Here is a 23,715-nt window from a genome sequence, read left to right on the forward strand (position 1 = left end):
CTGAATTGATTTCACAAGGATGCTCTGATGATGTTTTCATATGAAATTTGCCTTTTGGGAGTGTTGGAGCTGTGCCTATAACACCTCCACCTGCCAGATTTGCCAAGAGAAGCAGATGAGACTTCGGTGGGGGCAGCTGGCTACAGGACACAGGTACAAGGAGAACTGAGCCAGGGGGGCTGAATCACAGCACTCAGACCTGGGCCTGACTGTGCCAGTCCCTGGGGCTCTTTGGAGCTTGTGCAGAACCCTGGCTCCACCCGAGATCCTTATTGTGAGCCTTCAGCATAATTATAGCACACTAATGAGCAAGTGTGAAATCCTTGCCTGAGGCCATGGGGATACAGAAGACTGGATTTCATGTTGGGTGATCTCTGGTCTGCTCCTCTGTGCTATTTTGCATTTCTCTAGCAATGTTTGAATTAATCCTTTGGTGTTCGTGCTTTGTTCTTGTGTCATTTCGGTGCCTCATCCCTAAAGTGAGTGAGTGCTTTTGACTTCAGATTTGGCTCCCATCTATTAAAGGTAAAATTATTTCTATGCTAATTAGGGTGGGGAAAAATTAGAGCAAAAGAGTTTATGTATTAATATTGAATATTTATAAGCATCCTCAGTGCATTTGGTGAAACCGAGATGAAAAGGTTTCAAAAATGTTTCTAATTTCTGCTGTGAGGTACTTTGTTGTGCTTCTCTTACAATGGTAACTGAAGGTGTGGGGCCCGTGAAGGCTCCAAATACATTTATTTGTACTGGGTTTAGGTCATATTTTCTGTATTACTGAGCAGTAATGGGATGAAAGAACTCATCTGTGCCAATTTATGGTTCCTTTCCAAGTCAGAAATGATGCTTGGGCAGTGCTTGGACTCTGGGGAGAGATGGTTTGTATTATGCTTCTTTAAAATAAAGGAAAAAGAAAATTTTTTGAGGGACGGGTATATTTTTTTTCCCTTCAGAACCAGTGTTTGTTTGAACTCACATCCATGGCCACATATTCATACAAAGGCAGGCAAGGAGCTCTGGGGAGGGTCTTTGTCAGCCTGGCTGCATGAGTGCTTTCTGTGAATCCCATTCACTGACAGATCCATTTATACTGGTTTTGGTGACCAAAGAAGGTGGCAACTTGCTATAAATTACCCCTCTTTTATTTATAAATGATTTCGCTCAAAATAAAGTTGTTGTGGACTGTTGTCCCCATTAGTAACTTGGGAGAGGAATCTTAACAAAAGGTGAAAGTAAACAGGTTTTAGAATATTACATTGGGGAGAAATCATTGCAAATGATGCACATAATCAGCAGAGTGCTGTAGGGATTCTGCACTGTGTGAAACAGTGTGAAAGGCAGTATGGCAAGGCTGGGCCATAGTTTTTAATAGTTTTGTTTTAATAGTTCCCATTAAAACAAGAGGGGGCAATTCAGGTTGTTCTTAAGCTTTTTGTGGGCACTGTAATGTATGTAGAGCTCTTTAGTGAGCCAGTAAAATGCAATGTTAAAGACAAGGAGCCAGTAAAATTTGGTATTAAAGATAAGCCTTGGAACCAATGTTCACCTTTATTTTTTTGTTCTATATTACCTCTTAAAACTTGTGACAGACTGTGAATGCTGGACCTCTCCCTGAGAGCCAGATAAAGTATTGATGCCACTGGCAGCTTAATTCAACTTGGGAATTTTCTTAAAAATTTATTCTTCATAATACCTTTGCTAGATGGGCTTTTCTGGTCAGGAGATGCTGATGCTTGTTTGCTGTGCTAGCTCTGCCCAAGGTGGTCTCACTTGCTGCAGCTTTAGAATGAGGAGCAGTATCTGATTTTAGTCTTTCTGTGGCTTTTCTTTAAACTTCTGCACTGCTTTGCAGCTGATATTGTGGCAGGCAAAACAGCAGCTGGTATCACTGTGCATATTGTTCAAGGCAAGACCAAGCAAGAAGGGCAGTTTGATTTTCTCTGTCAAGTAGACAAGATGGGATGGGAGCTCTGGGAACTCTGTGTGCTGCCCCATCCTAGATCAGGTGTCTCTGAGGAACAGGCTACTTTATACCTGATTTTTCCTTCTCAGAGCAGTTGAGGGCCCAGCATGGACTGTCTTTTTCTCCCTTTTCTTACCAGAGAATGGCATTTCTCTGGAGCAATGCTTGGGCCTGGCAGGGGAGAAGTGTAGCTGTGTTTTTACAGCCCTTCTTCCCAGCAGTGGCATCCAGGGCAGCACAGAGTCCCTCCCTTTTCTTTCTGGGGAAAGACTGTAAGGAGGAGAGTGCAGAAAGGTTGAGAACCATGAATTTCACTTACTCATTTTTATTTCAGTAATTACACCTCAACCTCTGTGCTTTAGCAGTAGCCTGAGAACAGCTAAGGTACTTCAGACCTATTGGTGCTAAAACTGTGGTCAATATGAAATTTTCCCTGCTTCTTTCTATACCAAATTGTACATCTTTGCCATTTTCATAGAATCATGGATTGTTAAGGTTGGAAAAGAATCTAAGATCATCAAGTCTATTTTGCTTTCAGTTAAGTCTCTTCCACTGGAAGAGTTTTTCTTTCCTGCATTTAGTTGATCACTGAATTTTTGAAAGTTATTTTCTGGTCCATGTCCTTCAGGAAGAGGTTTAAACACATTTCATTTTTGCTTCAGAAAGTGTTATTAATAGCCACAAGGAGACTGCAAATATGAAGAAAAGGAGACAGGTGGATATAAAATGTTTTGCTCTACTTGCTGTTTTGTATTTGTGATTCTGGTTTTGCTTGTATGTATTTTCCACCAGTGCTTTTACACAAATATTGCAAGTAATGAAGTGCTTGTAATTCCAGAGATTCTGGCAGTTGTGCCTTGTAATGGACAATATTTATACATCAAGGCAATAACTAGGCCTATTTCTAATTCTAAGTAATCCTCCTCTCTTGAATGTTAAAGTGCTTTCCAGTAATTACTTATCTTACTTAATTGCTAATTTTTTTTTGAGGGCAGGAAGCTTTGCTTTTTTTCTTACCAAAAGAACCTGAGCCACCAGGCTGAGTGCATTATTGTTCCATGGTACATGCTGAGCCTGCTGCTGCCAGAATAGGAATTTTACTCCATAACAATTCCAGCTTTACAGCTCCAACATCACAAAGCAGATTCTGCTGATCACACGTCGGAGTCTTTATGTACAAGAGATCTGTTTTCATTTCACTCCATTATTTCCACTGTTCATCTCACTATTTGCTCTTTTGTTCTAGCTCCACATCAAAAGACACTTCCTGGAGTAGCTGATAGTGGGAATGTAAATCCTGCTGTGAGCTACCTGTGTCCTCCATTTGGTTGTGGCCAAGAAATTACTGGTCTGGTAGCAGGAATCCCTCAGAAATGGGAGTTTCAGTCATTCCTTTGTGGTATTCACAGATCTAAGTGCAGAATCCTTTTCAAAGATTGACATTTTAGGCCCTTTCCATCCATGGTGTCTAATTTCTCCCAAATGTATGTTCATTGATTTCAAGGGTTTACTACAGGGTTTAGATTCTTCCTGAAAATTACTTGGTTTCTCCTATTGATTATTCACTGTGAAAAACGCCAATTACTTGGTTTTTAAAATTTTAGAAGTGTAATAATAATAAAATGGTTATAAAAATAGTAATACAATTAGAGTAATAAAGTTTAGAGTTAGGACAATTACAAGACAATAAAAAGCAAAGAATTACAGGCATCCAGATGCTCTTGGACACTAAGTCATGAAAAGCATGTCTTGTGAACAAAGGAATAACCTTAAAACAACACACTTATTGCATATTCATATTTCCTTCATGGTTATGCATACATTCTATTTAAAACAAGAGCTCTGTCTGTTGTATCTCAGCTGTTTCCTTTAATCCCCATGGAGTCTTTGAGTCTCAGCAAGGCCTGGAGAAATTAGCTTCTGATAAGAAGCCATGAATTCCTCTCCTTTGGAAGATTTAGGTGTTCCTCGAAGCAAGTATCTCATTCCTAAAAAAAAAAACCAAAAACAAAAAACCTCCCCACCCACGTACATAGTCTCTATTTTAACTACTAAAAATCTTCATTTTAACTAAAAAAGCACAACTAATCAATATAACATAATACATATAGTAACTATGTGCGTAGAGCCATATAATATGCATTTTTTTCACATTCACAATCCACAGTGCTGGATCACATAATCTTGCCTCACTGAGCTGCCTTCCTAGGTGTCCCCCTCTGGTCTGATCTGCTGTGAAAAGCCATGTGAACCATAAAATATCCGAGTTCCTCAAAGATTACTGGGATAACTGTGGAAGAGTGGAATAATCTTAGTCAATCTTATGACTTTGTCCATAAATCTGGTCACTGTTGTACTAATTGTAATGGCTTATGGTCAAACTTGAATACACCTGCTTTAAAAGGTTACTGTATGCAATATTGCTTCATGCTAAGAGGTGTTAGAAACTTATATGGAAATAAACAGCAAATATCTTTTACATATTCCCAGATATCTTTGAAATTGCTTAGACTAATCCTTAATGGAAGAACATCAAGATCAATATTTGACTGGATTTAATTTTAACGGTTGATACTGAAATAAAAGGAAGAAAAGTAGCTTGATTTCATGGAGAGAATTAGAAGGCTAATTGGGCCACAGGCAGCAAAGGATGGTAATGGATATCACACACCAGGATGGATTTCAAGCTGTAACTAATCTGCCTATTTAGATTTTTTCCCCCCTGCATGTTTTTGAGGCATATAGTAATATATTCAGTGTGGGGGAAGCGCCTTTTCCACGGGAGCCAGATCTATTACCAAACTATGGATTATGTAAATACCTGATCACCCACTTGGCAAAGATGTCAGGTACAAGTTTAAATGTAAATTTGCTTTTTAAAGCTATTACCTAAACCTAGACAGAATTTGAACTTTCAGAGCTCTGACTCTGAGGATATATACAAAGTGCAGGGGATTTTGTTTGCCTTTACTGTGAGCTTTCATAGTCTTGCTCCTTCTATCTCAGTTGTATTTTTCATAGGTGTATGGAGCTGAAGCTAAATATTCTGATTATTCACCCAGAAAAGCCTTCCAGTCAGCCATGCAGATCAGCTCCAGGGAACCATAATGATTTTGATGAAATCTCCTAAACATTTTATAAGCACTTTAAAAGAGATGTTTTTATCAGAAAAGGATGCTTTGGGGTTTTTTTAAGTTACTTCACATTTATATATCATACAGAATGGAATTTTAACATGAAAACTAAATGCTTTCATTTCATTGATAGTAAATGTTTCAATTAACATAAAGAAGTACTTTGAAGAAAAGGAAAACCAAACTTGCATGCTCATTTTTGGAATTACCAGATTTTAAACTTTCAGAATTCACTATCTTCTATTTCCACACTGCTTTCTACGTATAGTAAATTATGTTTGTGGAAGTGTACCAGATATAGTGATAGATTGACTGAAACAGGAGGCAATTTCATAGAAGGTAATTTATATTTATGTACTGCATATATGTGTATAAAGGAACAGCATCTGTTTTATTTTATTCATGATGCTGCTACCTGTATTCAGCCCAGGTTTTCTCAACTTTTTTTCTATCTAGACATCAGCCTTTGTATTTCAGTAAAGAACTTTGAACTCCTGCTAAGATGTTTATGTTATCATGAAGTATAGATAATAAAAAGGAGAGGAACAGACTGTCATAGCTGTTCTAGAGTATCTCTTTTAAAAAGGTATTTTACATGCAGGATAGTCAAACCTTTGAAGCTGAAGTAGTCATTCCATTAATGTGTAACTTCCCAACCAATTTTTTTCAACTTTTACAAGGACTAGCTTAATTTAAAAACGTGCAGTGACTTGCTTAGGTTTAAATGTTTAATTGGAATGTCCCTCTTAAGTTCAAATGGGGAAAGAACTGATAATCTGAGATTGAAGTGGAGCTTCCTAATCAAGTGCTGGAAGTGGGATGATGCTCTCCTAACACTATGTCTTTTAGGCTTCTAAAAGCTAAATGTCTGTGAGCCTTCCAGTTGCTCTCTGCCAGTCCTGAGGAGAGAAATGCATTTAATAATGGGAAGCCCTCCAGAGGTGTTTGCTTGTTCCTTAAATGTCTTGGACATTAAAGGTGCAGAAAACTGTTCCCACCTGAACACTGAGCTCTCTGTTTTCTTAATATACTTTGTATGCCCCATTTTGGGGTGGTCAGAAGAAACTCCAAATATAATTTTTTTCTGAAAGTGGAAATCTCTTTGCTTTTTGTCTTCCATTTTATGGTGTCAGTTTGGGTATGCTCAGCAAAGCATTTGTGGGATGATCTATGGAGTTTCAAATATTTTACAATTAATTTTGTTCTTTTATTCTGGCTTTTTCAGGAAATAGGGAATGCTTCATCTTGTGATTTGGGGTGCCTGTCAGAAATATTGGCCCTGTTGACCTTAAATGTAAGGTGGAAAGAGTACCAAGTGCATCCAAGTGAAGTTATGCAATGTGAGCCTGTAGCAAGTAGGTTTAATGCTCCTGGGGGCCCTTCTCAAAAGTGGCATTCTCAAAAGTGATTTGGGCTCTTTGGTATAACTCTTCACAAGTGTTCTCGTAGATTCCTGCATCACTTCACAGGTAAAACTTTTCTTGTCATCCTTATTAACAGCCAATAGCTCCATGACTGTTTCTTTTTTTTTTTCCCCTCTCTTCTTCCTCAGCTCCCTTTTTTAGAATCTGGATACTTTTTTTATCACAATGGTCTTGCTAAAGCCAGGAGAAGACGCAGCCTTCAACACAAGCTTCGTCTGGAAAGGGACTCCAGGGTAAGTGTTTCATCACTCTCATATTTTCTTTGTGACACAGACCATTTTTTATGAGATATGAGATCAAATCTGTGGCTATGATTATGGGTTTTTTCCCCAATGCTTGTTTCAAGCTTGGTGGCTTCAGTATGCACACGCTTCCCAAATAGCCTCAACTCTTATTTTAATTTCACTGTCAGAGGTAGTCATTCATTCTCTGAGAAGTGTCCTCTCTCCAGTAAGTCTCCAGGACATCTCTGGGCACTCTGCAATGTGGAGAGAAGCCATCTGAGGTTATCCTGGTTATCACCTCCCTGAATCCTGCTTCCCATGGGTTACTCAGCCTGAATACCTCGTGGTATGAACAGTGGCACTTTCTCAGCAATCACCATAGATTCCTTTCTTCTCAGGGAATAGTATAAATACCAGTGTAAGCTGTCAAACTTGAGTAGTTCTTTTAGAGGCTCTTGATTGCAGTCTGCAAATGGTGTGCTCAGTTTTCAGCAGCTTAAACCTCTCAGACAGGAGAAAAAGGCCCCTTTTGTGGAAAGCTATGAGCTGGCACTGACAAATTCATTTAACTTATATGCAGAGTTTCTGTACCAGTTTAATACTGGGCTGAAGTTGGATCAGGTAGCACAAAAAGGGTATTTACTGCCCAAAGAAAGCAGGTCAGCCTAAGGAATGTAATGACAGCAAATAGATTATTTTTTAATCCTTCATTAAGATTTCAATTCACTGCACTGTGAGGAGAGGGAAACAATTTTATTCCAGACATAATGTGATTGCCAGATTTGTGTTATTGGAACACCTGTGACAATGAAACACTTGAGTAGGAAGAAGAGGACAATAGGTTAAATAAGATCATAATTATTGTTGTGACACCAGAGCAAACAAGGTCTAATGAATTCTCAGCTTGATTGTCTTGCTTCTGCAGAAATTTCAAGTGATTCCAGGCCCAGGTCCAACTAGGATGCCCATGGCTGGTCACTTCTGCTGTTGAGAGCCATGTGAGGGAACCACAGAGGTTCCAGGTGCTGCCTGCCCCATTGCCCTGTCCTAAAATGCTGATAGTTGGGTGCTCTGGGGTACCTCTTCCTGGTCCCCTTCTCCAAAGAGAAACCAGGGGCAGGTAAGGGGTTATGGGGCAGAGACATGTCCAACCTGCCTTGAACAGAAATTCACAGGCTTCCATTATTTTGTTTACTAAGCAGAGATAAGAGAGTAAATCACTGGGGAAATACTACAATTAGTGGATACTAAAGCAAATATCCTGAGATGTTTCCTGTCTCTGAACCACCCCATCTTGTAAAGGCACTTAGGAGAAAATGCATGAGAAAATTTAGGAGAAAAAGCACACAATTAAGTCAGAATATTGAAAAGTAGTAGCTGGGTACAGTCACTGTGCAGAGTCATTCCATATGCTCTTTGGACATAAATATTTCTGTAAGTCTCTGAAAATTTTACAAATACCTCTGGTATTTGTATGAAACCACCAATTCTCACTGCAGCCTAATTTAATATCACATGTCTGAGCACTCCTGTGCTAATTCCAGACTGGTTCTTGCACTGGTACCTCCAGACTAAGTGTCTGCACTGCTATTAAGAACAGTTTAAGTGAATCTACCCTCTCATTCAGAGATGGTCCCTTTTGTAATCATCTGATACTTGCAGTTTCTGTACTCCCAGTTGGCTTCTGTCACATGCAGTGAAATCTCATTTTTCCTAATAATCTCCACCTCATCGTGCTACTGTGTACCAGTGGCTCCCTCCTTTGATCTCAGGGAATAAAGCTGTGTTTAAATAACAGAATATCTCCCATGTGAGGGAAAGGATGAGCCTGGGTGAATTCTGACTTCATGGTTTGCACTGGGAAATGGAAGGGGGGTGAAGCAATGTTTCATTTCCATGTGTAACATGACATTTTCTCATTTAGCCTGTCCTGTTGAATAGTCCTTGAGCTCTCATGATATCATACACATCAGTTGCTTTATATAATACAGTTTGAGAGCAATTAAAATAATTAATCTTATCTCCTTTCTTCTTTTATATGTGAAGTTTTTTTTCTATGTGAAGCCATAAAAATTCCTGTCAAATTTGTGTATAAACATGAGTTGTGTTGACAGTACTTAATTTCAAACTCTAAAAGTAATTTCTAAATGTAATGGCAGCTTTCTAGACCATTTACGATCAATTTTACTTAGCAACAAATGTCAGCACTGTCATGGTTAATATGTTAATGTGTGAAGCCAAGAATAAAATGTTCCTGTTTTCAGGCTAGCCAGGAAGAAAACTTCCACCACAAGGCTATAAAAATCTCTCAGGAACTGTTGTGGTAAATGCTGCTGCACAAAGTTGCTTGGCCCTACCCAAATGTGAGAAAGTGGGCTGCACTTATTCTGTATACTTTTCACTTTTAATGTGTTACAATGCCCAGATAATTTTAGTTACTAGCTGAAAAACAGCACAGATGTTCACTCAATTAATTAATGTTTTTTAATCAAGGGAATCCCTTGAGGATCCATGTCAGCATTTCAGGAGCCTAAGATAGATGTCAAAGCACTATGCAAACAGGTTACTGCATCATTTCCATAGTCTGCATGCCCTTTAAAATGCTCAAAAATGCTTTGCTGTGTAAGATTTACTGTATGTTTGAACCAAAATAATTTGGAGTGGTGCTAAAAACATTGCAGCAGTTATGTGATTAACATCACTGCAGTCAAGGGGGTGGGAATGGAATGTCATTAACTTTCTAAAAATCCAGCAGGAATTAATCTTTGTTTTGAAGAAACATCTCAAATACTTTAACATTATTTAATAGATTTATATTGCTGCAGCCTGGAGCAGTCCTGGCAGTGGATGAAGGTCCATGTAGTGTGGTCACATAGAGTGTTGTCCTGTTGAACTGTTCAAGAAAAAATTGCAGGTGCATGTGGCTTTTGCTGTCAGTACTGTCCTGCCAAGGTGGCAAATTCCACAGTGGACTGAACTGCTTCAAATGGAGGCTGTTTTGTTATTTAAATTATATTATCTGAGGTATGAAGAACCTTCCAGGAGATGTTTGCTTTGACTCTTTTGCATCAGTTGCAAATTTCTGTGGTTTCCAGGTGCACTTCTATTTTGTTATTTTAGCTTATATATTATATAAGCCTATTTTAGCTTATATAATATATAAGCTTATATTTTAGCTTATATATTATATATTATATAGCTTTGTTATTTTAGCTTTGGTGCAAATGAGTTGCAGGGAGGGGAGCGATTCCCTTTACAATTTTTACATCTTTAAGCTGGAATTCTAAATGAGCTAAGACACAGCAGGCATCTCCAGCATTCTCCATGTGAAATTGCATTTTCGTGTGCCTTTATCTGTTTATTCCTTTAGCAGAAATATCTCAGACCAAAAAGTCAGCCATTAGGCTTTTTTTTTTTCCTTGGGAGACTTCATTTAAGGGGCTGCTGGACTTTTCCCTGGAGCTGCAGGCAGGAAAGCAGCCCTTGCCATGACCCATGGATGCAGACAGCTGGGAGGAGGTGACAGCCAGGGCAGTGTGGACCAGGCATCAGTGTGAATGTGAAGAGAAAATAAGTGGGACAGGCTGGGACAAAAGTCAGTGAGAAGGTTGAGTGATCTGGATGTGGAGGAGTCCAGGAGCTGAGTGGGACATGGAGGAGCGTGTGTTGGCCAGAGAGACTGGAAATAAAGTGTCCTTTAGAGAGTCTTCCCTGTGAGTAGGGGGAAATACAGCTTCTGTAAGAGCAAACTTTGCTTTTAATAGTGAGGGCCAGTGGTGTTGCCTTGATTCTTAAGATTTTCTAAAGCTTTCTGAGTTTACATTCTGTTAGAGAACTTTGTCACACAACTTTCTGTAAACAAACATATTGTTTTGCATTCCTTCATAGAGGTGGAGAAACTTGATGTACTGGTGGTTTGTCCAATGTCATTGGAGAGGTGGCACATTCACTCTCCAATCCACTGTCACCTTTGAAAAAGTATAAAAGTTGGAGTCAGAAAATAAACTCTCTCTTTTTCACCTTTGCAATAGCAGTGGCTCGCATCGTGCTTTCACGTGTCCTGCAGTGACACAATGGTATGTTTTATGTGATTGCCCTGGAAAGGTGAGCCAGAAATACAGAGGTACTTCATATTGCCTTGTTTGTTAGCACAGAAGGGGCAGGATGGGAAATGGAGTCCTCTCCTGCTCCACCATAGCTAAAGAAAAAAAAACAACCATGGGATTTGCTTCTGTAGTGGGCTGATACTGGCTGGATGCCAGGTGTGTGCCAGCTCACTCTGTCACTCCCCTTCCCAGTGGGACAGGGAAGAGAAAATATAACAAAGGAGGGTTCATGTGTTGAGATATGCACTGGGAGAGATCACTCATCAAACATCATGGGCAATACAGGCTGTAGGTAGAGATATGAACTGAATTTATTACACTAACCAAATGAGAATGGGCAGAACATCTTCTCCCCACTCCTCCCTCCTTCCCAGCTCTACCTCCAGCTCCAGCAGTGCAAGGAGACAGGGAATGGGGTTATGGTCACTTCCTCACCTGTGCTTTCTTTGGTTGCTCAGGGAGGAGTTGTGGGGACCCTCCCACTGGAGACTTCTCCACCAACTTCCAGCCTGAGCCCATCCCATGGGAAGAGTCCTCCCCAAACCTCTGCAGGGTGGGGTCACTTGCAGGGCGTGCAGTCCCTCAAGGACAGGCTGCTCTAGCGTGGGCTCCTCTCTCCATGGGCCTCCCACAGGGTCCCAGCCCCTTCTCAGGCACCCCCAGCTCCCCACGGGCTGTGGGTGGGTCTCTGCATCCCCCTGGATCTCCGTGGGCTGCAGGGCACAGCTGCCTCACCATGGGCTCACCCCAGGCTGCAGAGGAACCCCAGCTCCGTGCCTGGAGCACCTCCTGCTCCTCCTTCTGCCCCCACCTTGTGTCTGCAGGGTTGTTCCTCCCACATGTTCTCACCCTGCTCTTCTCTGGCAATTACAACTGCACCATAACGTTTTTTTCTTTCTTTTTAAATGCATTACCACCATTTCTGATTGTCCCAGGCTTGCCAGTGGCAAGTCTGTCTTTGGAGCTGCCAGGGCTTGTCTCTGCCAGACATGGTGGAAGCTTCTGGCAGCTTCTCACAGAAGCCACCCCTGCAGCCCCACTGCTACCAAAACCAGGCCATTCAAATCCAATCACTTTCATTGTTATTTTCAAAGCTGACTTACCTCCTGGTCTCCTATATTATAAATACAGCTGTTGTCTCAACTGTACTATTATGTAAACATTTTTAAAAGTGGCCACATAAAGAAAAAAATTCATGGTAATTTTGTTACCTTTTTGATCCATACTTTTGTATTTTTTGCTGTTGGTGGTTATTTTCTGTTTGTAAATAGTCTTCCACTGAAGGAGAATGGTTGAAATATAGTTTTTTCTCGCACAGATGATTTTGGTTTTTCCCAAGTTTTAGATAACACCATTTTCCTCCCACACAGTCTCTTTTGTCAGGCAGCTGCCAAGATTAATCCTGCTCAGGAAAGAAGCTATAATATGCAGAGAAGAGCTGAGTCCCATTATTGATATCCCTGTGCTAGTGGATCTGTGTTGCTAATGGGAGAATAAATATGCATGTGTGGAGGGAGGAAAGGTTAAATAAAAATCTTCCACTGAGAGTGAGTTTGGCACTTAGATGATGATTTCTTTGGAAAGAAATATCCCAGTGATGGCAGCTGTTACATTTCAGCAAGGGATTAGAAAGGGAGACTTGGCAGTGCTGAGCCATGAATCTGAGGAGGGTGGGTGCAGAGCTTCTTCCAGGAGTAGTTCACCAGTGCCCATGGTTAGCAGTACTCCCAAACTGCTTGTCTCATGGGGCAAGGATAAGAAGGGGGTTTTAAATGCAAAGGATTTAAGCTTTTAATTGAATAAATCAAAGTCTTTAATCTCCTTCCTCTCCTGAGATCCTTTACATGCCCTTTTAATGTGACTGGCTTATTTATGATTGGACCCTTGCAAGCTGTGAATGCAGAAGTGCCTCTGCCCCACCCTGGCAGGGGTTGTGCAGTGCTGCCAGAATTTAGTGTTTCATCCATGGCTCCTCTTTGACAGGGAGAAAGAGGGATGGATGGCAGCTTGGGAAGGAGCAGCACAGCAGCCCTTAGCAATGGTAGAACAGTGTAAGTCAATCCTCAGGGCCTTTTCCAGCACATTAGTGGCAGGTTTGAGCTGGGCTAAAGGTGTGGAGCCTCTTTTAGGTGTCGGCACTGATCTTCCCCTTTGCAGACATGAAAATCTTCCTGATAAGATCAGGAAAAACCCAGTTTTCCTCAGTTCTCTGTAGTTGTCCAGCCAGTGTGGAATGCAGTGATCTGGGGACACCAGGACTAGGAGCCATTGGAGCTTTCCTTTGTTCAGACCTTTGTATTTGCTGTGGAGATGTAACTTATTTCTCCAGCCTTCTGTTACTGGAGACAAATAACATTCTGTCCCTGGAGCAAAGCAATAAAAGCAATTAACTTTTTTTTTTTTTTAGTGGCAATTCTTGACATTTTTCCTCCTGCTCCATGCCCCACATCTTGGTTTCTTAGATTCCTGACCAGTTTGATAAAAAAAAAAAGTAAAAGCTTGGAAGGTATTCCAAGATCCTTTCTCCATCTGAGAAGAAAGCTGGTTTGCCCCTAAAAGTAAAAGGGCAGCAGAAGAAGAAAGGGCCATCACTTGACCAGTTCCCTGTTGTAATCCTGCTGTTGACACTGTGGGTAGAGGGAAAAAACTGGTTTTGTGCATTTCACCACAGCAGTGATCCCAGATTCATACAAAACTTTTGACTTCTGTGGAACTAAATATGATATAAATTAATGTAATGCCCAGGACTTGCCATGGCCTCTCAAATCTTAGATGGAGGCTTCAGGTTCATCATCCAGTTCTCTGCCCTGCAGGGAGGTATGGGTGTGTGTTAGGACAGAGAGATGGGAGAATGGCAGGACAAAAAGCCCTTCATGGTTTTGTCTCTTTTATGTAAATACATGCTGCAGATGGCAGAGGTTGACAGACTTCCCAGTAAAATCTATTTAGCATTTTGCTGTGATATCTGCTGTCACGGGGCTGGCATTCTGGTAGGATTATATTCAGGAGAAGTTTGGAGCTGCCATAATTTTGAGAGACTACAGGGCAGCATTACACCTGCATCATTGTTATCTTTTTGATATGACATGGAATGTTAGGTAGCAAAAGCTCTGCTTAAGTATCTGTAATAAATATTGAACAGCCAAGAAAAACTCATGGGAGGAAATGTCTTCTTTCCAATGCTGAAAAAAAAAAAACCCAAACCCCCCTCAAACCTACACTCTGTTCATTGAAGCTGCACTGCACACAGGCACTGAGGAAAGTTTTGTCTCAGCCATCCTGATGAAATGAAGGATGTTGTGCAGAAAACAGGCAGTGGCTTCCATGGATGCATCCCTGGGTTGTCATTTCTGCTGTAAGTCGTGTTATGCTTTATCCAGTGTATTTGAGGAAGGGTTTCCAAGAATTTGTACCAGTTCACAGAGGGCCTCTTCTGGCAGTGTTACCTTTTCCAGGTTGAGACCATCCTGCACTGTATTTATTTTGCTTTCCCACACAGCTCAGGGCTGTTTTTGAAGACTGTGTGTTTCTAATTCATAATGAAGCCAGCTGGCCAGAATTGTAAGAAAAAAAGACAATTTTTTTTTCAGGGAACTTGAGTCACCTGTATATCATCTGGTACTTGATCTTGTGTATGTCTTATTGCTGAGAAAATTCAATGCTTAAATGGGCTTTTTTCTTTTATGCTAATTGGACCCTTTACAGGTGTTGGTGGGTGGTTATTGAAATATACAGGTTTTTTATCTGAGAACACAAGAAGAAAGAAGCAGCAGAGATTACAGCACAGTGTTTAAAAAGGAAAAAAGCTCATACTCAGAGTCATTTTCTGGGAAGGTAGAATGCAACCTGCACTTCAGACATGGAAAGAGAAAGGGTCATAAGGCAGCAGGGCACAGATAAGTAATTGCAGGAAATATAGTGTATGAATTGTGTCATTCCAAACAAGAATCATCAGGGCTGCAAAGAGGAGATTTAAGTGTCTGTTAAGTGAGGAAAAAGGTTTTTCCATGACTCTGCCCTTCTTGCAATGTTTATATAAGTAAGGGGGTACTTCTCTGCCTCCAGAATGCAGGGGATAAGCTAATCTTTAGGTCATTAAATTGTTGAAAGAGATGTATCAGACATTTAGTGAGGCATCCAGTTTGGTTGGTGACTGTACTATGAATTCCCTGTGATTGCCTGTTGAAAACTGAATCTGAAATCTAGTTTTGTTGTCCCTGGCCTTTGCAGACTCTCCTCCTGCCCAGAGAGGGTTGCTGGATTTGACAGCTCATGGAAACTCTGTCCAGCTCTGTGACCAGTGAGGGTTCCAGCTGTAAAGCACCTAGCTGCTCTTTAATTCAGATATCACAATTATTACCTGATCATTTCTGTCTTCAGAAAAAGGACTCTCTAATAATAAAAAAAAAAGATGAGGCCTAAAGTTATTCAGATACTTAAGCTGTCAGAATGATTGGGAAGTCCTCTTCACTGCAGTGTGAGGGTGCTGAGCAGGTGCTGAAGAATTTTGCAGTTTCTAAGTTTAAATTCCTCAGATTTTGTGTGGCATCACTGGCTCATCTTGGGACTGCATATGTATATTGTATTTGTGATGTGCAATAGAATTCTAAAGTAAAATATCACAACACCATTGAGTATGGAATATTTCAAACAGTTTGCTACTGGAGAAAATTATGGCCAGCACAATGTAAAAGCTAATCTTAACTAATCTATTATTTCTATTTGTAACTAGAAAGACAGAGAAAAGAAACCAATTGATCAACATTAAAGGATGTTGAATATCTTTATATCTATGTTATATGAAAAAGCACCATTAGCTGCACACAATAAAATAACAGACTATCAAAGTGACATAAAACTCAAACTCTTATGAAAATACTGTATCACTGAGATTTCAGGGTAAGCTAGAAGTGTTTCTATTAGAAAAAAATATAAATGAATGTAATGTAGTGTAATAGAATGATGGGCAAAGGCATCACTGTGCAGATTAATGTAGAATTTTACAAAAATAAAAGCAGTGATGTGCTGTAGTCCTGGTGCCATCAGGATCTGAGGAATCTGCATGGTTGGTGGTATTAAGACAAGGTTAGACAGTGACCATGGTGAGCTGGATGTGGCTAATTTCTCTCTGTGGCTCTGGGATGGTTCAGGTGACCCCTTGAAGCAATTTTGTGTCATACATTTCATGATTTTCATATTGCTGAACAGGATACTTGGTGTGAGGCAATGGAATGAGCTTTATTTCTCAAAACCACTTGTAACCATGAGGAAGTTCAGTACTTTTACAAAAACTTGTTGTGAAAGCTGGCTACATTCAGCCTCTGTTCTGCTGTCTGTAAATTGCTGAATTTGCATGAGTTGAGTTTCTGCTTTATTGCTGATGTCTTTTCTCCTGACTCAAGTGTTGCTCCCCTGTCTCCCTCTGCCTTTTCCTGTTTCCCTCTTGTGTCCTGCCTGATGCAGAGTCTCTGTTTCCTAGGGCAGGCATTGCTTTTGTTATTTGTCTGTGCAATTTCCAGCCTAGGATCTTCAGAGAGGTTAAATATTGTTAAATATTACAATGCAAGCAGTGGCAGTGGTGATGCTGATGGTTTAGGGTCTTTTTAGTAGGATGAGAAGAATGGGCAGAGTGAGCCAGTGGCTTTGCATTAACATGGAACCCACTGTGATGCAGAATTCTGCTTTGGCTTAGGACAAGTTTGGTTTGGTTTTGAAAAAGGAATGCAGTGGATGGATAGGCTGAGCTAACAGTCACTGAAGGTTTGAGGATCTCAGCATTCACTGGATCCAGGAATCCATAGGCATTTGGTGCTTGATGAGTGTAAAATATGTGGGGGTTCAAAAACGACCAAGTTACCAACATTAGAGCTGTGACAGAATTCAGACTGCCATGTGCAGCTCTGTCTTCAAGTCTGGCTTCACTTCCAGTTTAGGAAGTGTGTCCATTCAGCTCTACTTCCTTTTCTCCTGTACAAGTAAATTATGTGCTAAGAAACCTTCCTCAGGAAAAATGCAAAAATGCAATCAAACATTTTGGGCTCTGTTTTCTTTTGGGCAAATCTCTAAGCCTAATGCAAAATACAGAGGCTGGAAAACTGCCTTTCAAAAGATTTTCATTATATATATGTTTAACATACAACTTGGGAAGATTATAGAATTAGTAAAATATTGTGTCTGGTAGTATATGATACCCAGACTGTGAGATGATAGGTCTAGAATGAAGCAAAATTGTAAGTTTATTTATTTTCTTTATTGATGTCAGAAAATCAATATTAAAATCAAATGTTAAAACAGTTGATTTGGTTTCTTGTGTGTACACTTTAATGTATATGATGTTGTCAGTAAATAAAAGGCAGTGCAACTGAGGATGTGCAGTTAAATCCATAACAACATAAGTCTGGAATATTTTTTGGTGTAGTTTTTTTGGGGTGTATCTAAGCATGGTGTACCAGGGCTTGTGTCACAGGGCTGTGACTTTGAAAACTCCACCCCCTTTCTCCTGAGACTTAATCTAAAAGAATATCTTTAATGGCATATTCTACTATATCACACAATAAATGTATTATGTAGTGCATCCACTCATGCTTTTTAACCTGCTTTACTGTTCTATGCAGTATGTGCTCCATGAATACAAAAAGGGGTTTTACAAAGGTCACTGAAAGTTGATTGCAGTATTTGGAGATACAATGGAAATAAATGAAAGGTTTAGATCTAAATTATTTCTGAGTAGTTTGCTGCAGTAATTATTTGATGCTGCATTGGACTACTGCTTTTTCAGCCTCTAAGAGCTCAAAATAGCCAATAATAATTAAAATGCTAATATGTATGTTATGGGTTGGTGAAGTTGAATAAATTCTTCTTGGCCTTGGAAGCTTCCACACTGAGGGAGAGAACATGCCTGGGTAGAACAAAACACCATGGAAAGACTAAGAAATATTAAACGTCCCTATGGTACATATTTTCCCTTATTATTTGTAAAGTATCAATTCCATACCATTATAAATGGATTCTATTAAATACTGCAATTTTGCTTATAAGGAGTGGTATCTGAATGACCACATTTCTGTGAAAATACAGCTTTGTGTTTTACATTGCAAGCTGCCTACTCTCTGAGTGCTGAAAAGAAATACACCCTTATTATGTGTACAGATTTAACATGTCATCAATGTAAATCATCTGTCTTCATGGTCTTTATCTTACTTGATTCTGAGCATTATACTTCATACAGAGGAATATATGGTAAGGGATCCACGAGCTTTGCAGACATGAAGTCTTCACAGGAGAACCAGAATTGCCAGATTTAATTTTTATTATGCTCCTGGCCTCACAGCAGTGTCACTGAACTGATTATGCCAAGCTCTAGGTTATGTAACACTGCAGTGTTACAGTCAGAGTTAATACCTGGTTCTCTTCTTCCTTGCCAGCTCTTCACACCCCTATTCCTTTTCTTTGGAGGAGGCACACATACATTGGATGTGTCCCCATCAAGAACCTGAAAAACAAAATGAGCCACTGGAGTGAGGAGATGCCCTGTGTTTTGTCTTGGAGTCTGAGGCTGAGGGATTGATTACATTTGTTCCTATCTAACTTGGCTTTGTCATCCAGCAAATATGATAAACTCAGTGCAGAGCTCATCCTCTGTGCTTGGCTGTTGCTTTCCCTGGCGCTCAGCCAGCCTTGCCCTGCAGAGCTTTTGGATTGCTTTTGTCCTCCCTGTGGTTCCACCAAAGTCAGGGCTGTTATGTCTGGAGATGTTTAAAAAAACCAAAAAAAAAACCCCAAAAAAACCAACCAACCAACCAAACAAACAAAAAAAAACCCAACCCCAAAAAAAACCCCCAAAAAACCCAAAAATAACAACAACAAAAAACAAACAAACAAAAAAAAAACCAAAAAAAAAAAAAAACAACAACAAACAAACAGAAAAAAAAAAAGAAAAAAATCAAGGCATTTGAGGAGCTGTTGGCTGTAGCTACTTCATGCTTTGGAAAAACCACAGTGTAGTCAGTGACTGCACAGTGACTTGAAAAAATGAGATACCTTCTATAAACTTTGTAAGCACCATTTAGCCGCTCTTTTTTTTTTCCAACTCCAAACAAACTGAACTTGTGTTATAAAACCTTCACTTATTCCCTGAACCTGTTTGAGGGACTCAGATTCAAAGAAAGAAACTGAGAATTTCTAACGAGGCAAAATCCTGTGAAAGAGCTGAAGAAGGATGTAAATAATTCTTTATCTCTCTTGTTATTCACATTTTTTATAGTTAAGTTCTATCACTGTGTGTCAAGCACTCTGCACCAATGCTGAGGGTTGTTTTCACTTCAGAACCAATGGATTTGATCCTTGTGAAGCTCTGTATAAAAGAGCAGTGTATTTTGAATAATTTGGAGTTTTTACTCTCAGCAGCCTTCTAGTCAGAGTCTTTTCATTCCTGTCCTGCCTCAACAGCAACACCTGTTCCCTTGGGCCAGCAAGTATCACTGGCAGAATTTGGACAAAAATGCTGGATATCTTAGGCCAAGATATACTAAAATAATTATGCAGTGCTTGCTCTATTTTCACTTCTCAACTGGAATGCTCTCCTGAGAAAATATTCATTGGAATGTTGTACTTCTTTTGGAACATAAGCTATTCTTGGGATAATTCCCTTGATTGCTACTGGACTTTATTTTCTGAAAACAGGAAGGGAAATATCCATGTTAAACTTATTTCTCTGTTTCCAGCTCTAACCATGTACAGATCTCATAATTTTCAAGGGCCCTTCCCCAAGTTGTGCAGGGCATGTTATAAGAAAAGCTTATGAAAATTTTTCCATTGGACAGTCAACTAACTATAATTAGTGTTTTCCCCAAAGAAAAAATATCTTTAAGACTTCAACTCATATTGTTGATCGTGAGTCACAGGGAAGTAGAATCTACATTTTCATATTTGAAAGACTTCATCATGCAAACAAAGTATTTTATAGCATCAAATGATTTTATTTAGAAAAAAAAAAATGTTTCATTTTGTTTCTGAGTTTTCGGTTGGAACTTTCCAGATTTTGTTTCATGGTCATTTTTGACGGTTTTCTTCAGTTCCATTAATCTTTCTAAATGAACATCCTAATCCCAGACTTCTGTCAGTCTGAGTCCAGTTTCTAGAGTGTGAAAAGTATGTATCATGCATGTTTCAAAGAAGAATAGTGGAAGACAACCTCCAAAAGTAACACCTGATGATCAGCCAGGACTCCTCCAGCCAGCCTTCTCCTGGGTAGCTCACTGCTTCCTTCACTTGTCTTCCTAATTGGTTCTGGATGGCTAAAAACAAACTTAAAGGCAGCAGTGCCACTGTGAGGGACTAGAGCTTCTCACAAACAAATCCAGGGGAGCTCAGCTCACTCTGCCTTTTCTGAGAACATCTAAGGAGGCTGAGATTTCATCCAGCCAGAGCAGATTTTCCCATTCTGAGGAGATGATGCAAGCTGAGTGGTGCAGTCCCTGAAAGGAGAAAGCACTTTACTCATGGTCTAGAATTCACTGCAAACTGAAAAACCCACCCCTTAACCTGAGAAGATGAGCTACAACTGGTATTTTCTTTTTAGTTCCTGGAAGCTAGCAGGTGAAAAACCTGGAAAAGGGGATAGAAATGATTTGGTTTGGGTTGTTATCCCTAAAGATGAAGACTTTGTATGGAGCAAGCAACTTCCAATAGGGAGAATTTTTTTTTTTTTGTTTCATTTCAGAGTTGCCATATGCTATCTCAGTGGAATTTGGGTTTTAATGATGAAGTGGTTTCACTTTCATGTGCCAGCAAGGCTTGGAAGAAAGCTTAAATGTATGAAAGAAATGCAAATTCCAGATTGAGATGGAAAGGTATGAAAAAGAACATTGCTATTAGCAGTGTGAATCGATCTGACATCTATTGGTGTCCTGCCATTCATTGCAGAATATTGAACATTTTTGTATAGACAGAGGATGCATTTCTTTAAGGACAGCTGTTTACATGAAAATGTTGTTTGTCAGAAAAATCAACTCAGTGTGGTTTTCTTATTAGCACTGCACTTGAGAAGTGTATGCAAGGTGAATTACCTACTTGACTGGCAAACAATGAATAATTCAGTGGGAGCCAGAAAGTCAAATGAATCTTCCTGAATACTTTCTGTCTGCCTACAAAATAGACAGAAGTGAGAAAAGGGCTGCTTCGGTGATTTAATACTTGCAGCTCTCACACTGAAATGATCTGTCCATCTGAAATAATTTGTGGTCTTTTATAGTATTTAATGGAATAATGTTTAAGTACAGGTTTCAAAGCACACTTCAAATATGGATTATGTGTATTTCACAAATGCTGGAAATAAATGTGTGAAGAAGAGGACCTTTAATTTTGCAAAAGGTCATCCAGCAAAGCAGAGGAAATTCGCAGTATATCTGAGATGCCCAATCTACTGTCTGAAAGAAAAAAAAAAAAACCACCACCACCAACAAAAAACCAGAAGTTGGATTACAGCCATTTGTAGTCTTTACAACACCTGGGCACTAAGAAAACTGAGATGAGAACAGTGGGAGAAAAATGAAACCCAAGAGATTAGAGCAGATCCTCTGAAGCCCAAAAGACTTACACAAAGGACAGTAACCTTAAACTGTGATTAGTTGTCTAGTGCTTCCACATGCATGACCTGGAGGTGCAGGAGGAATTACTGTGCTAGAGGCTATCTAAGCATAAAATAATTACACAACTGTATGGAGTCATTTATCCCTAGGTATATTCCAGAACTAGTGATCCTGCCTCTGTTCCTGTCCTTGCTTCCCCATGGCTCATTCCAGCTTTTCCCAGGTATTTCTTTATCCTGGTTAAAAGCAGCAGCAGATGGAGAAAACCTCTCCAACATTAACAGAGATTTGAACTGACTTCATGCTCAGGAGACTTTAACCTAAACAGCACTTTTTAATTTGCTATTTTCATTCTTTGCTGTCCAGTGAACAACTTGCATTTTGCATAAGCTATGCAAATTGACTGAATGTGTTTTACTTCATATATCTGACATATACACATTCAATGTTTCCCAGAAGGTAAAATCCAACAGCCCCTTGCCTTTGTATTTTCAGGTGAAAAGCAGCAGAAATTTGGGGAACTGTGTGTCCTTTTGCTACCTTAGACCTGCATTAGACTAATCTACTGACTCCAAACTTGTAATGGTTGGTTGGGGAGGAGATGGTTTGTCAGATGTATCAATGATTTCTTAGCAATTAGGGTTATGTAGGTGTTACAGGCTTTTGCTCTGATATTTGCTCGTGGAAGTTGCAGGTCTCCTGGACCTCAGCAGGTAGGAAGGTGTTATTCAGCTCCTTGCAGTCTTCCTGCCCCAACTGCCAGGAGCATCATCAGGACCAGGAATCTTCTTAGGTCTGATCCCACACTGCAGCACTGCCTCCAGGCCCAGGTTCTGGCATTTGTGAGTGAGTGCATTACACTCTGATGGAGATGGAGAATGAAATGATAAATAGTTTTTGTCCCCTTTGTGAAGTGATTGAAACCTCTTTTAATATGTTTTGCTTGATTAAAACAGCAGCTGCTTGCCCAGACTGACTAGGGGAGCTAATGATTTTGATGAAAGACATGATGAATAATTTGCTTGAGATTTATATGGGGTTTTTTTGCCAAGTCCTGAGTTAAACTGAGAGGAAACATATGAGGGGAGACTATGAGAGAACTTTTTTCAGTTCTGCCTTTATTTTTTTTCTTCTGAAGGTAGACAACAGATAAGGTGTTTTTTTCCTTTTCAGCCCTATTTTATGTAAGGACCTCAGATAAGATTCCTGAGCAATAAAGTGACTTTCAAGGACTGTGTTTTTGTGAGATCTCACGAAAAAAAAGCAAACATAATAACTATCTGCTTCCTTCATTCTTGGCCAAGCCATGACCTCAGTTACATGTTCAGGTAAGGTATGAGCTTCTGCTTTCAGCCTCTCTAAATGTTGCCTGCTTTGGGAATTAATAGAAAGGGGAGAAAAATTGCCTTGGACAGTTTTCATCACCTGTTGGGACCTGTGAATTTTGAGTTCAACCAGAGGGAGGTTTGAACAGTTTTTCTTTAGAGGAATGGTGTTAAAAACAAGAGACAGGCGTTTCTCCGGTTTGCAGCAGTGAAAATCTGAAGCAATCTCACAGAAATGAATAGAGTGTATTTACCCTTGGACAAGAGGAGATGGAACCTGGGTCTTTGCACTGCTGGAGGACTGAATCTTTGCCAAGAAGCTAATGCCAAATGTACACTGTTGTTCCACTGCAGAGGTTCACCTGATTGTTTTTTTTGCTGTGGTGTGCCAGAGTTTAAGAGTTTAAGTATTCCTGCCTCCTCCATCCTGACTGTTTGTTCCTCTGACACCATTCTCACTACTTTTTTTTTTTTGTTGTTGTTGTTACAGTGGCAGCTGGTGTTGGGATAGGGAATGTGATTGCATTTAAAAAAAGTTCTTTCTAAGCTAAAACATTACCCAGATTTCATTTGCAATTCAGTCCATGGTGAAATGGGGTGAGATGAAACAAGAGAGACTAACAATAATAACTGGGTTGACCTTCCCTGAAACAAAAGTGAGGAATGATGAGGAGCCCTACCCAGAGGAGATAAAGGAAATTTTCAGGCCTTTTCATGGACCCCAGAGGTTTTTTCTGGTCTTTTTTTCAGATTTCCCTGTTTTGCAGAACACTACGATTACCCTCAATCTCATAAAATGATATTTTGAACCAAGACTGTGGCAGTTTCATCCCTCATATAATTCTGCTGTATTGTTGGCATTGCTTTGTTGTTTATAATTTTTCTTTGGTGATGGTTATTTATAGGTACAGCTCACCTTGTCCTTAAAGGAAAGGCCCAGAACAAAGGAT

General features: G+C 39.9%; 1 protein-coding gene across 3 annotated transcripts in view; it reads left to right on the forward strand.

Moving 5' to 3' along the window:
- Positions 1-23,715, forward strand: part of PCSK2 (proprotein convertase subtilisin/kexin type 2) — a 108,388-nt gene that overhangs the window by 12,656 nt on the left and 72,017 nt on the right. Inside the window, exons 1-2 of one of the 3 annotated variants that reach the window (XM_085577223.1) lie at positions 6,650-6,754; positions 22,614-22,768. The exons of 1 other annotated variant lie outside the window; for it this stretch is intronic. Coding sequence is in view for 1 of the 2 variants with exons in the window: in XM_031504219.3 (XP_031360079.2) it covers positions 6,650-6,754 (105 nt within the window). In the remaining variant the exon portion in view is untranslated. Of the gene's footprint in view, positions 1-6,649; positions 6,755-22,613; positions 22,769-23,715 lie in introns of those variants that run through there. One more of the 3 variants, XM_031504219.3, reaches the window with a different exon arrangement.

The sequence above is a fragment of the Lonchura striata genome, chromosome 3 (assembly GCF_050655825.1).
Source record: "Lonchura striata isolate lonStrDom1 chromosome 3, ASM5065582v1, whole genome shotgun sequence".
NCBI lineage: Eukaryota > Metazoa > Chordata > Aves > Passeriformes > Estrildidae > Lonchura > Lonchura striata.